General features: G+C 41.9%; 1 protein-coding gene across 1 annotated transcript in view; it reads left to right on the plus strand.

The window, feature by feature from the left end:
• The window catches only part of ADAMTS15 (ADAM metallopeptidase with thrombospondin type 1 motif 15), a 70,557-nt gene that overhangs the window by 43,833 nt on the left and 12,465 nt on the right, over positions 1 to 14,259 (plus strand). The window contains exons 2-3 of the mRNA XM_070765862.1: positions 1,102 to 1,234; positions 10,912 to 11,079. Coding sequence (XP_070621963.1) covers positions 1,102 to 1,234; positions 10,912 to 11,079 — 301 coding nt within the window. The remainder of the gene's footprint in view (positions 1 to 1,101; positions 1,235 to 10,911; positions 11,080 to 14,259) is intronic.

The raw sequence follows: 14,259 nt of genomic DNA on the forward strand, positions 1-14,259 counted from the left end.
TTGATGGAGTCTAGCCGCCGTGATTTCTGGCGGCCTCATTTCCTTTACCACTGACCATTCCAAGCATAAATTTTCCAGTGAGTTTGACTGCATGACATGGCCAAAATAAGTAAGGTGGAATTTTTTTGATTTTGCCTTCCAGAGAATATGCCTATTTTTATATGGTCTTTTTGACACAGAACTAAATTCATGATGTATTTGTCTACACCATTATTCTCACTTTGTAGAAGTAGTATACCTTAGTTTAGGAGCTGCTGCAGCTACAATGAGCCAAAAGCACTTTACATAGGCATACCTTCCTAGATAGTACAGTGGTACCTACAAACGCCTCTACTTATGAACTTTTCTAGATAAGAACCAGGTGTTCAAGATTTTTTGCCTCGTCTCAAGAACCATTTTCCACTTACAAACCCGGGCCTCCGAAACTGTAACCGGAAAAGGCAGGGAGAAGCCTCCGTGGGGCCTCTCTAAGAATCTCCTGGGAGGAAAGAGGGCCGGAAAAGGTGGGGAGATGCCTCTATGGGGCCTCTCTAGGAATTTCCTGGGAGGAAACAGGGCCTCCACCCTCCCTGTGGTTTCCCCAATTGTATGCATTTTTTGCTTTTACATTGATCCCTATGGGAAAAATGAGCTGCTCCGAGTCTTCGGAGAGGGGCGGCCTACAAAACTAAATTATTACTATTACTGTTACTGTTACTGTTACTATTACCATTATTATTATTGCAAACTTTTCTATTTGAGAACCTGGTCACGGAACAAAATAAGTTCATAAGTAGAGGTACCACTGTATAAATAAGCAAAGAAACAAATCTATTTAACAATTAAGTTCCATTGCATTTAACAAGGTTTATTCACAGATACAGTAGGTGTATATGGGATTGTCTCCTGAGATGTTCTTCATTATTATTCCAGTTTTTTATTTGAACAAAATAGACAGCGAGAACTGCTTCAAAAGTCTTTGAAGGTGGAATCAATCCAAGCAAATGGATATCTGGGAAGGATTTGGGCTGTAACAACTGAATTGTCTCTATATAACTTTTTTAATGATTATTTTTTTTAAAAAAACATTGAGATTAAAGGATAGTTTCTTGTTCTTGGCAGGACTTGTGTGGGGCTACCACCTGTGACACCCTGGGAATGGCGGATGTCGGCACGATGTGTGACCCCAAACGCAGTTGCTCCGTCATAGAGGATGATGGCCTTCCTTCCGCTTTTACTACAGCTCATGAGCTAGGTAAGGTGTTCGATCCCATGTAGAGGCAGATATTTCTCTCTCTGGGCACACTGAGAATATATTTGCTGAACAAAACACCATATTGGTGACAGGAAAGACAATGGGCCAGTAAAACACTCAGCTCCATTCAGTTACCCAGACTCCACCCCGCTAAGGATTATGGGATCGTTAAGAGAAGACAATTAATGGCTTCCAAAAAAGGAAAGTTAAGATAGAAGATTTATAAAACATCTAAAGCTGGTTGGGTGATTTTGGGCCAATCACGAGGAGTCTTGATTTCATAGTCCCATTTTAGGCATGAAAAATGGCTGGGTGATTTTGGGCCAATCCCCAGGAGACTGGGAGTTCTAGTCCCACCTTAGACATGAATGACAAATGGGTGACTTTGAGCTAATCTTCAGGAGGCTGTAAATTCTAATCCCACCTTAAGCCTGAAGTGGTTTTGAGCCAATCACTCTTTCTTAGTCCAACCCTGGCTATATAGGGTTGTTGCTATGTGGAAAATAGGAGGAGGAAATAATATTAGGTATGTTCTTCACCTTGAGTTTATAAAAATAATAAAGGTTGGTTAGGAATAAATTCTAAGGCGATGCAGTGGCTCAGTGGTTAAGATGCTGAGATTGTCAATCATACAATCGGCAATTCGGCGGTTCGAATCCCTAGTACCATGTAACAGAGTGAGCTCATGTTACTTGCCCAAGCTTCTACCAACCTAGCAGCTCAAAAAGATGTAAAAAAATGCAAGTAGAAAAATAGTAACATTCAATGCACCTTCAGTATTGAGTCACACCTGTCACATGATTATGGAGGTGTCTTTGGCTAATAATGGCTCTTTTGGCTTTGAAATGGAGATGAACATCGCCCCCTAGAGCCAGAAATGATTAGCACACATATGTGGGGGAATCTTTACCTTTATCTTAGAATAAATTCTAAGGAAAAAAAAGAGAAACTTCTAAAGATTACAAATGTTCTGTCTTGCACAGCAACCGGCTGGTAATTAGCCCCAAATGAAAAACTCAAACACATACAGTTTGCAAACAAAACCAGAGTTCTTTATGAGAGGTTTGTTACTTCACAAAGGCAAATCAAAACAATGTCTTTTTCCCTGTCAAAGTCCAGGCATGAGGCCAAATCGATAAGATAATGGCACACACACTTGCTTCCCAGCCAAAAGTCTACTCACAACATTAACCCTATAAATGTCCAGTATTGAATCCAGGTTCATCAAGCAAAAACACTCTTCCCAGGCTTTTCTCCTCCAGAGACACAAACTTTGACGTCTTGCAAGGAGCACCCTTTAAACTCCTCCTTTTAAATACTCTCGGGGAATGCTGACTATGCATAGCTGTGCTCACTTCTTCTTTCTGATCTTTCTCAACTGCTCCTGCCGGCCCCTCATCCTTCTCACCCGAGCATTCAAGATTGGGTCCCTCATCTCCTCATCCTGAGACTGTGGCAAATCCCCAGTAGGGAGCTGCAAATTCCCAGTTCGAGGCTGCACATCCCCAGTTGGGGGATCAATAGCCTCTGTAGGCTCCTCACACCCAGACTCTCCCTCCTCCTCTGGCTCGCTCTCTGACTCCTCTGGCAGCCACACAGGCCAGCTGGGTCCAGATGGCCACGGCTCATCAGGCTCAAAGTCCGTGGCCAGAGAGCCTGGCTGTGAGACAGCCACAACACTAAAGTCCTCCTCAACTTCAGAGATACCATCCTGGTAATCTAACATTATTTGGGGGCATTTCAGTCCAAGGGCTTTTGTGATGGTCATCTATAGAAACATAGAAACATAGAAGACTGACGGCAGAAAAAGACCTCATGGTCCATCTAGTATGCCCTTATACTATTTTTGTATTTTATCTTACAATGGATATATGTTTATCCCAGGCATGTTTAAATTCAGTTACTGTGGATTTACCAACCACGTCTGCTGGAAGTTTGTTCCAAGAATCTGCTACTCTTTCAGTAAAATAATATTTTCTCACGTTGCTTTTGATCTTTTCCCCAACTAACTTCAGATTGTGTCCCCTTGTTCTTGTGTTCACTTTCCTATTAAAAACACTTCCCTGCTGAACCTTATTTAACCCTTTAACGTATTTAAATGTTTTGATCCTGTCCCCCCTTTTCCTTCTGTCCTCCAGACTATACAGATTGAGTTCATTAAGTCTTTCCTGATACGTTTTATGCTTAATTAAGACCTTCCACCATTCTTGTAGCCCATCTTTGGACCCATTCAATTTTGTCAATATCTTTTTGTAGGTGAGGTCTCCAGAACTGAACACAGTATTCCAAATGTGGTCTCACCAGCGCTCTATATAAGGGGATCACAATCTCCCTCTTCCTGCTTGTTATACCTCTAGCTATGCAGCCAAGCATCCTACTTGCTTTTCCTACTGCCTGACCACACTGCTCACCCATTTTGAGACTGTCAGAAATCACTACCCCCAAATCCTTCTCTTCTGAAGTTTTTGCTAACACAGAACTGCCAATGCAATACTCAGATTGAGGATTCCTTTTCCCCAAGTGCATTATTTTACATTTGGAAACATTAAAGTGCAGTTTCCATTGCTTTGACCATTTATCTAGTAAAGCTAAATCATTTACCATATTACAGACCCCTCCAGGAATATCAACCCTTTTGCATACTTTAGAGTCATCGGCAAATAGGCAAACCTTTCCTACCAAACCTTCCCCTATGTTACTCACAAACATATTAAAAAGAAAAGGACCCAGAACTATAGTTAGAACTGGGAGAACATGGATCTCCAGAAGATGGTTCCAAGCCAGCCTGTTTAGCCTTTGAAACCGGCAGCATCAAATCATTTGCAGCTTGTGCTTTGCATCTGCCTGGTTTCGCATGCTCTCCTTCCAAAGTTTGGCAGGCTATTCTTGGCCAGAAGTTTCAATCCATCAGCCAGTGACTTTGGAAGTGGTCACTTAACCCAAGCCACAGCCGAGAGGCAGAGCCCATACCTGTGGTTGACACCTGCCAAAAAGATTTTTGCCAAGGAAACGGAGGGAGGGCTGTATGGATTGGATCCATTTTTAGCCAGAGGAATTCTCTCTCTAATTAGGGAAAGAAGCTTGACGTCTAAAATAAATCCCAGTACTTGATTCAGGAAGTCTTGACAATAGCAAAAAGTTTAAGAATAGTTTTGTGGGAAACGTAGCCTTGTAAATGAATGTGTATATATATGTTTTGCGGAGGGGGAAAAAAGAGAGAGCAACAGCCTGCAATTTTATTCCCTGTGTCACGGGAAGGTTCAGTTGGAACTGCTGGAAAACAGCTGTTCGAAGGAGAAGGAAATCTCTAGCGTAGGACTCCTTGTAGCTGGCTGTTCTGTTCCCAGGCTGGAGGGATCCTGAAATAATATGTAATTGCTGGGATGCGTTAGACAGACACACACCTCGATCCAGAGCGCCAGAGTGTCTCCTGAAGTGACAACCCAATGGCTTGGTTCTCATTTAGAGGGGAGAAAGAGGATTTGGGGTTTAGAGGATCAAATCATTTTGATTCAAAATAGTTCCTATCCCCAAATTAGAAATGGTTTCGCAACCAACCCACACTCAGTAAAAGACCTTGGAATACTAATATCAAACGACCTAAGTGCTAAAGCCCACTGCAACAATATCACCAAAAAGGCTTCCAGAGTTGTTAACCTGATCCTACGTAGCTTCTGCTCTGGCAATCTCACACTACTGACTAGAGCCTACAAAACCTATGCCAGACCCATTCTCGAATACAGCTCATCTGTCTGGAACCCATACCACATCTCAGACATCAACACTCTCGAAAACGTCCAAAGATATTTCACCAGAAGAGCCCTTCACTCCTCCACTCGAAACAGAATACCCTACGAAAATAGACTATCTATCCTGGGTCTTGAAAGCTTAGAACTGCGGCGCCTAAAACAAGATTTAAGTATTGCCCACAAGATCATATGCTGCAACGTCCTTCCGGTCAATGACTACTTCAGCTTCAACCGCAACAACACAAGAGCACACAACAGATTCAAACTTAATATTAACAGCTCCAAACTTGACTGTAAAAAATATGACTTTAACAATCGAGTTGTCGAAGTGTGGAACTCATTACCGGACTCAATAGTGTCAACTCCCAACCCCCAACATTTCTCCCTTAGACTCTCCACGATTGACCTCTCCAGGTTCCTAAGAGGCCAGTAAGGGGCGTATATAAGTGCACTGATGTGCCTATCGTCCCCTGTCCAATTGTCTTCCTTATCTCATATATCATATATATTCTCTCCATATATATACATACATACATACATACATACATACATATATATAATATATATATATATCATATATACTTGTATATTCTCTGCTTATCTCTTATATCATATATATTCTCTCCCTCCCATCTACTTCTCTTTTTTACTTTCTATCATTATATATATATTACTTAATGTCTATTCTCTTCCATATGTATTGCATATTGGACAAAGAATAAATAAAAATAAATAAATAAACAAACAAACAAACAAACAAACAAACAAACGAATAAATAAATAAATAATAAATTAATTAGATTCCTCTGGCTGGGATAGACCAGCTCGTGAGTGACAGATTGCACACTGCATCTGTTGTAAATGTATTGGCCTTTGAGGGACAACCTGGTTAGAACATGATAGACCAGCTCATCCTGAAATAATCCCCTCAACACTGTCGAACTATTTACTAAGTCTGCACTACTATTGCTACTAGTTTTTTCTCATCGTTCCTATCACCCATCTCCTCCAATGTATCACTGTATGACTGTAACTTGTTGCTTGCATCCTTAAGATTTCTATTAATATTGATTGTTTCCTGATTCCTTATTTGACCCCAATGACAATCATTAAGTGTTGTACCTCTTGATTCTTGACAAATGTATCTTTTATTTTATGTACACTTAGAGCATATGCACCAAGAACACGTTCCTTGTGTGTTCAATCACACTTGGCCAATAAAGAATTCCCTTCCCTTCCCTTCCATTCCATTCCATTCTCATGGCAAGTCCCTTTGCTGTCTTTTAATGGTTCCCTTCAGAATTGATGGCACTTTTATCTGAGTGACCCATGCTGGATTCAATACAGCTGCATTGTCTCATAGGAGAATCTCTTCACAGAGTCAGCTATCACAGTGAGCAATAGATATCATGTAATGTCTAATAAAACCAACCAAATAAAAAAAATGTGAAGACTGTACATTTTTGATTATCCTGTCTCTGGACCAAGGGTGTCCAATCTTGGCACTTGTGTTTGGACCAATCACAGGAGACTGTGAGTTCAAATCCCAGCTTAGGTATGAAAGACAGATGTATGACTTTGGGCCAATCACAGGAGACTATGAGGTCTACTCTCACTTTAGGCAAGAAAGACAACTGGATGACTTTGGGCCAATCACAGGAGACTAGGAGTTCTAGTCCCACCTTAGGTATGAAAGACAAATGGATGATTTTGTGCCAATTGTCAAAAGAGACATTGAAACTCTGGAGAAGGTGCAAAAAAGAGCAACCAAGATTATTAAGAGATTGGAAACCAAGACTTATGAAGAGAGACTGAGGGAACTGGGCATGGATAGCCTAGAGAAAAGGAGGGCCAGAGAGGACATGATAGCAGTCTACAAGTATACGAGGGGATGTCACAGAGAGGAGGGGATCACTTTATTCTTCAGGGCACCAGAGGGCCGGACGAGGAACAATGGTTGGAAGCTGACCAAGGAGAGATTCAACATGGAGATAAGGAGGAACTTCCTGACGGTCAGAGCGATCAACCAATGGAACAATCTACCAGCGGACGTTGTGAACTCCAACACTCTGGACATTTTTAGGAGAAGATTGAACTGCCACTTGCATAGTTCCCTCTAAGCTGAGCAGTGAGCAATCGCTCACTTAAAAATCATCATCAACTCAGAGTTTTCCAAACCTGCCCAGAAGCCGAGAGGGAAAGAGTGAGAGGGAAGGAGAGAGAGAGGAAGAGAGGAAGAGAGAGAAACAGATAGAAAAAAGAGAGGAAGGAAAAGAGAAAGAAAAAGAATGGGAGTAAGGAAGAGAGAAAGAAAATCAAAATCTAGTTTGAAACTAGCTCAACTATTTAAGTGGCATTTTGATATTGATAGAGTTGCCCTATTATGAGCTCACTGTTATAGACACACAGTACAGTATTTTATTTTGAAATTCTCTGAGGCAAAACAGGGTGGGTTTTTTATTTATTTGTTTGTTTGTTTGTTTGTTTATTATTTCTGTGCCGCCCAGTCCCGAAGGGACTGCCGCTCAGACACTATACTTTTCCGCCCCCCCCCCCCCCAAAAAAAAAATTAGAGGGAACACTGGCCACTTGACTGGTGTACTATAGGGTTCCTGCTTGGGCAGGGGGTTGAACTTGATGGCCTTCATGGTCCCTTTCAACTCTAACAATAGATAAATAAATAAAGTTGAAATCCCTCTTTAGATGGCTGGGTGACTTTGGTTCGGTCTCTCTGCCATATCCCTTTGGAAGTTTTGTATATAATTACATGGATTGTGTATATTATGTGCTCATTATATGCTAAGTAACAATAATGGTAACGACTAGCTAGAAGTAAATTTGCACTTGTGGAAAAACACAACAAGAAAAAAAAATGGCTTCCAAAGGCAACTTCTCAGTCCTAGCAAGAAGCAGAATGCTTGGGTGAGATAGTTTATCATTCGACCAAGCAGGAGATACAGTCAATATTCTGAAATTAAAATAAACAAATACAGTTCATTTCTGGCATTGTTTAACCAGAGGTTCTTCCGCTAGGCCCAGTATATCAGTGGCCTGCTTTCAGATGTTCCACCCAGAGTAGCTGTGAGTTTGAATAAGGAATGCTCATTTTCTCTCCTCCTCCCTGGTTTCTCATTTTTTCAGCCCTTGAGACATTCAAAAGGACAAGTATCTGCACACATAGTAAATGGTGTGAGTCTTGGCAAAGAAAAGTGCTGGCTTGCAGGTCTTGCTGGCAGGAATTGCATACTGCATCTGTTGTAAATGTATTGGCCTTTGAGGGACAACCTGATTAGAACACGAGAAGGAAGATGTTTGTGGATCTAGGAAAGGGAATGTCTCCAGTGTTGCTTCAGGCTCTTGCAAAGCCGTACGTAGCAGAGGTCACTTCATTCATGGATTGTGGAAGTAAAAGCCAAGAGGAGGTGGGAGGACACAAATGAAACCTTGATAAAACCTCCAGACCATGACAGGTCCAACGGATTTGTCTTGTGGCCTGTTCAGGTCTTCATATCTGGTGTCCACTCTGTTGCCTGGACAGCATAAAAGAGACTTATTTTGTAAACTCCTTTAGAATAGAATAGAATAGAATTTTTTATTGGCCAAGGGTGATTGGACACACAAGGAATTTGTCTTGGTGCAGATGCTCTCAGTGTACATAAAATAAAATATACATTTGTCAAGAATCATGTGGTACGACACTTAATGATTGTCATAGGGGTCAAATAAGCAATGAAGAAGCAATATTAATAAAAATCTTAGGATATAAGCAACAAGTTACAGTCATACAGTCAACATGGGAGGAAATGGGTGATAGGAATGATGAGAAAAACTAGTAGAATGGAAGTGCAGATTTAGTAGAAAGTCTGACAGTGTTAAGGGAATTATTTGTTTAGTAGAGTGATGGCGTTCGGGAAAAAACTGTTCTTGTGTCTAGTTGTCTTGGTGTGCAGTGCTCTGTAGCGATGTTTTGAGGGTAGGAGTTGAAACAATTTGTGTCCAGGATGTGAGGGGTCAGTAAATATTTAACCCACCCTCTTTTTGACTCGTGCAGTATACAGGCCCTCAATGGAAGGCAGGTTGGCAGCAATTGTTTTTTCTGCAGTTCTGATTCTCCTCTGAAGTCTGTGTCGGTCCTGTTGGGTTGCAGCACCAAACCAGACAGTTATAGAGGTGCAGATGACAGACTCAATGATTCCTCTGTAGAACTGTGACTCCTTCCATAATATATATGAATGAGTTGAATCTGACCAGTTGTTCAGATAAGAAAATGGGTTGAATCCAGGGCTGTCAAACTCGGTTTCATGGAGGGCCCCACCAGGATTGTGTTTGACCTTTGGGGCCCATGGTGGACATAGCCAGAGTGGGCATGGCCACCTCTACATCACTCATATCTGAGGCACCTGTGGCAGCCCAAGTGCTCTGACAGCAAAAACGTACAACCCTTTGCAACCAAAAATATAGCTGGGAGGACCACCCACAGCCCTCCAGAGTTCTATTTTGACTGGCAAAGGTACCACTGACCAGTCCTTCACTCTTTCCAGGGCAGCCCCGCAGGTCAAATCTAAGCACTCCAGAAGCTGGAGCTGGCCCCCAGGCCTTGAGTTTGACACCCCTTAGTTTAATCTATAACCAAATTAACCATAGTTATGAACAGTAATGGGCAGCCAAGATTTTTACTGCCACACTGTGGGTGTGGCTTATTTTGTGGGTGTGGCTTAATGATCATGTGGGTAGGAGTCATTTGTCAGCCATGTGACCAGGTGGGAGTGGGTTGAACAATCATCATCGTTCAAGTGAACTGTTAAGTCTCGACTTTCAACCTTACTAGTATCGCTCGCTAGGGTGACAATTTGCTTTGCGTTTCCCATGCGCTCCTTCCTGTGTCACTACCCCCACCTCAGGCTGGGTAGCTAGGGTGCTACCAGAAGCATAAATGCTGCCAGTGCTGCTTCCACCCACGCCTTCTGCTTGCACCTCAGGTGGGAGGTGGCCGCGTGAGGCTGGAGGGGAGCCGGGCAGGAGAGAGGGAAGCTCGTCCGAGGCCAGGAAGGAGGAAAGAGGAAAAAAGCAAGGAGTGCAGACGCAGCATCAGCAGCAGCAGGGAAAAAAGGAGAGCTGAGCCGAGACCAGTAATGCAGGAAGTGACAGCCGCCGATAAGCTACAGCTGTGCACACATCTTCATTTCCACCAGTGGAACTGTGTTCCACCTCGTCCTGTTTGCTGCCCACCCCTGGTTATGAACAAGCGGTGGTTTCCGCTCCTACTGCTCCCGGTGCACTGTGTGTGCAGCTTTGGGTGATGGGCATGCATGTCCCAGTGAGATTTTGCTTCTGCGCATGCACATGAAGCAAAATCTCATGAGGGGCCATGTGCCTGCATGAGATTTTGGCGCATGCTTTCAGATTTTGGTGCATGCATGAGATTTCACACATGCTTTCATGCATGCGCGGAATCTCACTGGAATACACACGCATGCACGCCAGACACCCAAAGCTGTGCACACAACTCCAGTTTTACTACTGGTGTGGTGGCATCAAACCAGTGATGGGCTACCAAAAGTTTTACTACCATACTGTGGGCCTGGCTTATGCATTTTGTTTCAACATCTTCCAGTGCAAATTGGGTGCTCTGGGGTGGAGCTCCAAATTTTGCTCCCGTTTCTGTAGGAGCCCATCAATTTGCATCAAACGTACCGGTATTAACCTGCTATTGGTTATGAACACAAGTACTGTTCTTGAATTGGAAGGACTCAATTTGACTCTTGACCTGTTTTGCATAAGGGAAAAAAGAGGTGTCAGTAAAAGGAAATGATATGCGGGAAGGTGAACTGAACAAATAATTCTATCCATTGCTAATTTTATTTCTCGGGAAGTGCCAGAATTCTGCCTGCAATTTTAAAAACCATAACTCTCTGTCTCTCTTTCTAGGACATGTGTTCAACATGCCCCATGACAACGTGAAGGCTTGTGAAGAAGTCTTTGGTAAACTGAAGACCAACCATATGATGTCCCCTACTCTTATCCAAATTGACCGTATCAACCCATGGTCACCTTGTAGCACGGCCATCATCACAGACTTCCTGGACAGTGGACATGGTGAGGAGAGGGAGAGGAGGTAGATAGATGGAGGTTAGAGACTACGGATGTGTGTCTGGAAGCAGGCTGGGAAATAATACCCTTGTCACCGAAATGGGGGTGAACAAGTCAATGGTAGATGTGAAATGATACCTACTTAGAAGAAAGAAAAGAGGTTCAACTCCCAAAATTATCTTTTCTCACCTTAATTTACTTTGGAATACTAAATTCTTGTGGTTAGTCCCTGATGGTTTTTGCACAAGTACCATATTTTTCAAAATATAAAAAGAGGGTGAAAACTTGCTTGTGTCTTATACAACAAGCCATCCCCATCCTTTGGCTTCTGCCTCCCAGCAATTTGCTTCTTTGCAGCAAACAGCACAGAGCCTAATTAGCACAAGCAACTGATTATCAGCCTCCCAGCTATCAGATGATTCAGGCTACAGGCAGGCAGCAATAGGCTATGGCAATCCCTACAGCCTGAAACTATGAGCTGCTTGTGCTAAATATGAAAGTGAAACTAAAGCTGCAAGGAGGCAAATTGCTGAGAGGTAGAGACAGAGGCAGATTTTTATTTTCTTGTGCTAATCAGGCTATGCTGAAACTGGTTATTTGTTGTTTGGTTCAGGAGGTAAGTCAATAGAATGTTCAAATTATTAGACTTATTTTTAAAAGACTACTTTATTGATGGAGTTAGAGACAAGTCATTGCAGGATGCTAAGATGCCTTCATAGTGTTTATTGCTTTTATACAGTTTTCCAAGCAGCAAAAGGTAGAAGAAAGTAACAGCATTTTTATCGGTGAATCTTGGACTTTTTCTTTTATGCTGGAACATCCGGCAAAACTCAGTTAAACAGAAATAATTTCTCTGTGGGATTCTCCAAACTTAAAGATGAGACCCACGAAAACATGAGCAAACACTGTAGTCATGAGATAATCTAGATATCATTCTTTGCTCATCAGTAAAGGATTTCCTGTTGCAGTCCAGAGTTGGTGACATAATACTTTTTCAGACTGGCTCCATCTATTATATTAAGCTGGGGTTTGTCCTAACAATGGTTTGTTAATAAGCCACAATGAGTTTACACTGAATACACAGCCATAAACTATGGTCTATATAGCACTAGACACTGCTAAGTCAAAACTAGGTCAACTTCCTTAGGACTCAGGGTGATATGAGCTGTGATGATGCAGTGGTCAAATTGCAACATTGCAGGCTACTTCTGCTGACTGCTGGCTCACTGCAGTTCAGCAGTTCAATTTTCACAGGCTCAAGGATGAATCACCCTTCCATTCTTCTGAGGTTGGTAAAATGAGAACCCAGATTGTTGGGGGCAATATGCTAACTCTGTAAACTGCTTAGAGAGGGCTGTAAAGCACTGTGAAGCAGTATATGACTAAGTTCTATTGCTATGTTCAAGCACTGCATTAGACTAACATTATTAAATCCAGGTTTGGAATGATTAAAGAATTTCCCCTTAATTTGGATATTTATTTTGCTACTGAATTCCCCTGAAATTTTAAGATTCTTCCTTTAATTAAAAGACTGAGAGAGACAAATCTTTTTGGAGAAAGGGAAGCAAAACCTTTCATCAAGGTTTTTGTTAGCATCTGAGATAGTTTCTGCACATTTTTAATGCTTGATCTTATGTGTCAGTGTAGATATATTCATGAACTGGAGTAGGCATAGATCAGCTAATGAGGGCTGTTTGGTGACTGAAACAGTTTGGAACCTGGGCGTGGCTTAGCTTAACAACCTGTTTTCTTGGTCACAAATACCCCTTTGTTTCTTTGTCTCTGCTCTCTCCTCATTCTGTGTTTGTACCTATTTACAATCTCTTCTCTCTACCACATTGGAAACACCAGCAAAACTCAGATATATGGTATCAAGATGTTTATGTGAATCTACTCTTAGGAGTGTAGAGAAACGGAGCCTCTTAGAGAAGGTAAAACTGGAGGGTGTCAGAGAGTCTTAAAACCAGCTGTCTAGAAAAATAGAATAATCACCCTATCAAGCTGTTTTGGCTCACTCCTCTACTTTTACTAAACAATTTACACTCGGAAAGCTGTAAATCATTAGAAATGCTAAGGTTGAATCTAACTTGGAACACCCATTTTAGAAGGATCTGGAACTGTATGGCAGCAGATCAACTCTGCTTTTCCTTGCCTGGATATTTTTTTTTCTTTTTTAAAAATGTGATTTATATCAGATTTCTGTGCCAACCTCTAACCTACATATCCAAATCAGTTCTCAATTTAAAGATGTAGACCTTAATTGTTGCATTTTCATCTCTCTCATCACTGCGACTAGCATTGGTAACAAAGTTAGAGAAATCGGTTCTGCTGCTCTGAAGTTGGCTGAACTGAGGTCATTTTTTATTTTCCTGCTTCAGTGCTGACCGGAGTTGAGGAACAGGCAGAGGGGAATAGAGATAGCTGTGATGCTGTAGCCAAAACAAAATACTTACCAAATGTAAAATAATGCACTTGGCGAAAAGGAATCCTCAATCTGAGTATTTCATTGGCAGTTCTGTGTTGGCAAAAACTTCAGAAGAGAAGGATTTAGGGGTAGTGATTTCTGACAGTCTCAAAATGGGTGAGCAGTGTGGTGGGGCAGTAGGAAAAGCAAGTAGGATGCTTGGCTGCATAGCTAGAGGTATAACAAGCAGGAAGAGGGAGATTGTGATCCCCTTATATAGAGCGCTGGTGAGACCACATTTGGAATTCTGTGTTCAGTTCTGGAGACCTCACCTACAAAAAGATATTGACAAAATTGAACGGGTCCAAAGACGGGCTACAAGAATGGTGGAAAGTCTTAAGCATAAAACGTATCAGGAAAGACTTCATGGACTCAATCTGTATAGTCTGGAGGACAGAAGGAAAAGGGGGGACATGATCGAAACATTTAAATATGTCAAAGGGTTAAATAAGGTTCAGGAGGGAAGTGTTTTTAATAGGAAAGTGAACACAAGAACAAGGGGACACAATCTGAAGTTAGTTGGGGGAAAGATCAAAAGCAACATGAGAAAATATTATTTTACTGAAAGAGTAGTAGATCCTTGGAACAAACTTCCAGCAGACGTGGTTGGTAAATCCACAGTAACCGAATTTAAACATTCCTGGGATAAACATAGATCCATTGTAAGATAAAATACAGGAAATAGTATAAGGGCAGACTAGATGGACCATGAGGTCTTTTTC

Source organism: Erythrolamprus reginae, chromosome 12 (assembly GCF_031021105.1).
Source record: "Erythrolamprus reginae isolate rEryReg1 chromosome 12, rEryReg1.hap1, whole genome shotgun sequence".
Lineage (NCBI taxonomy): Eukaryota > Metazoa > Chordata > Lepidosauria > Squamata > Dipsadidae > Erythrolamprus > Erythrolamprus reginae.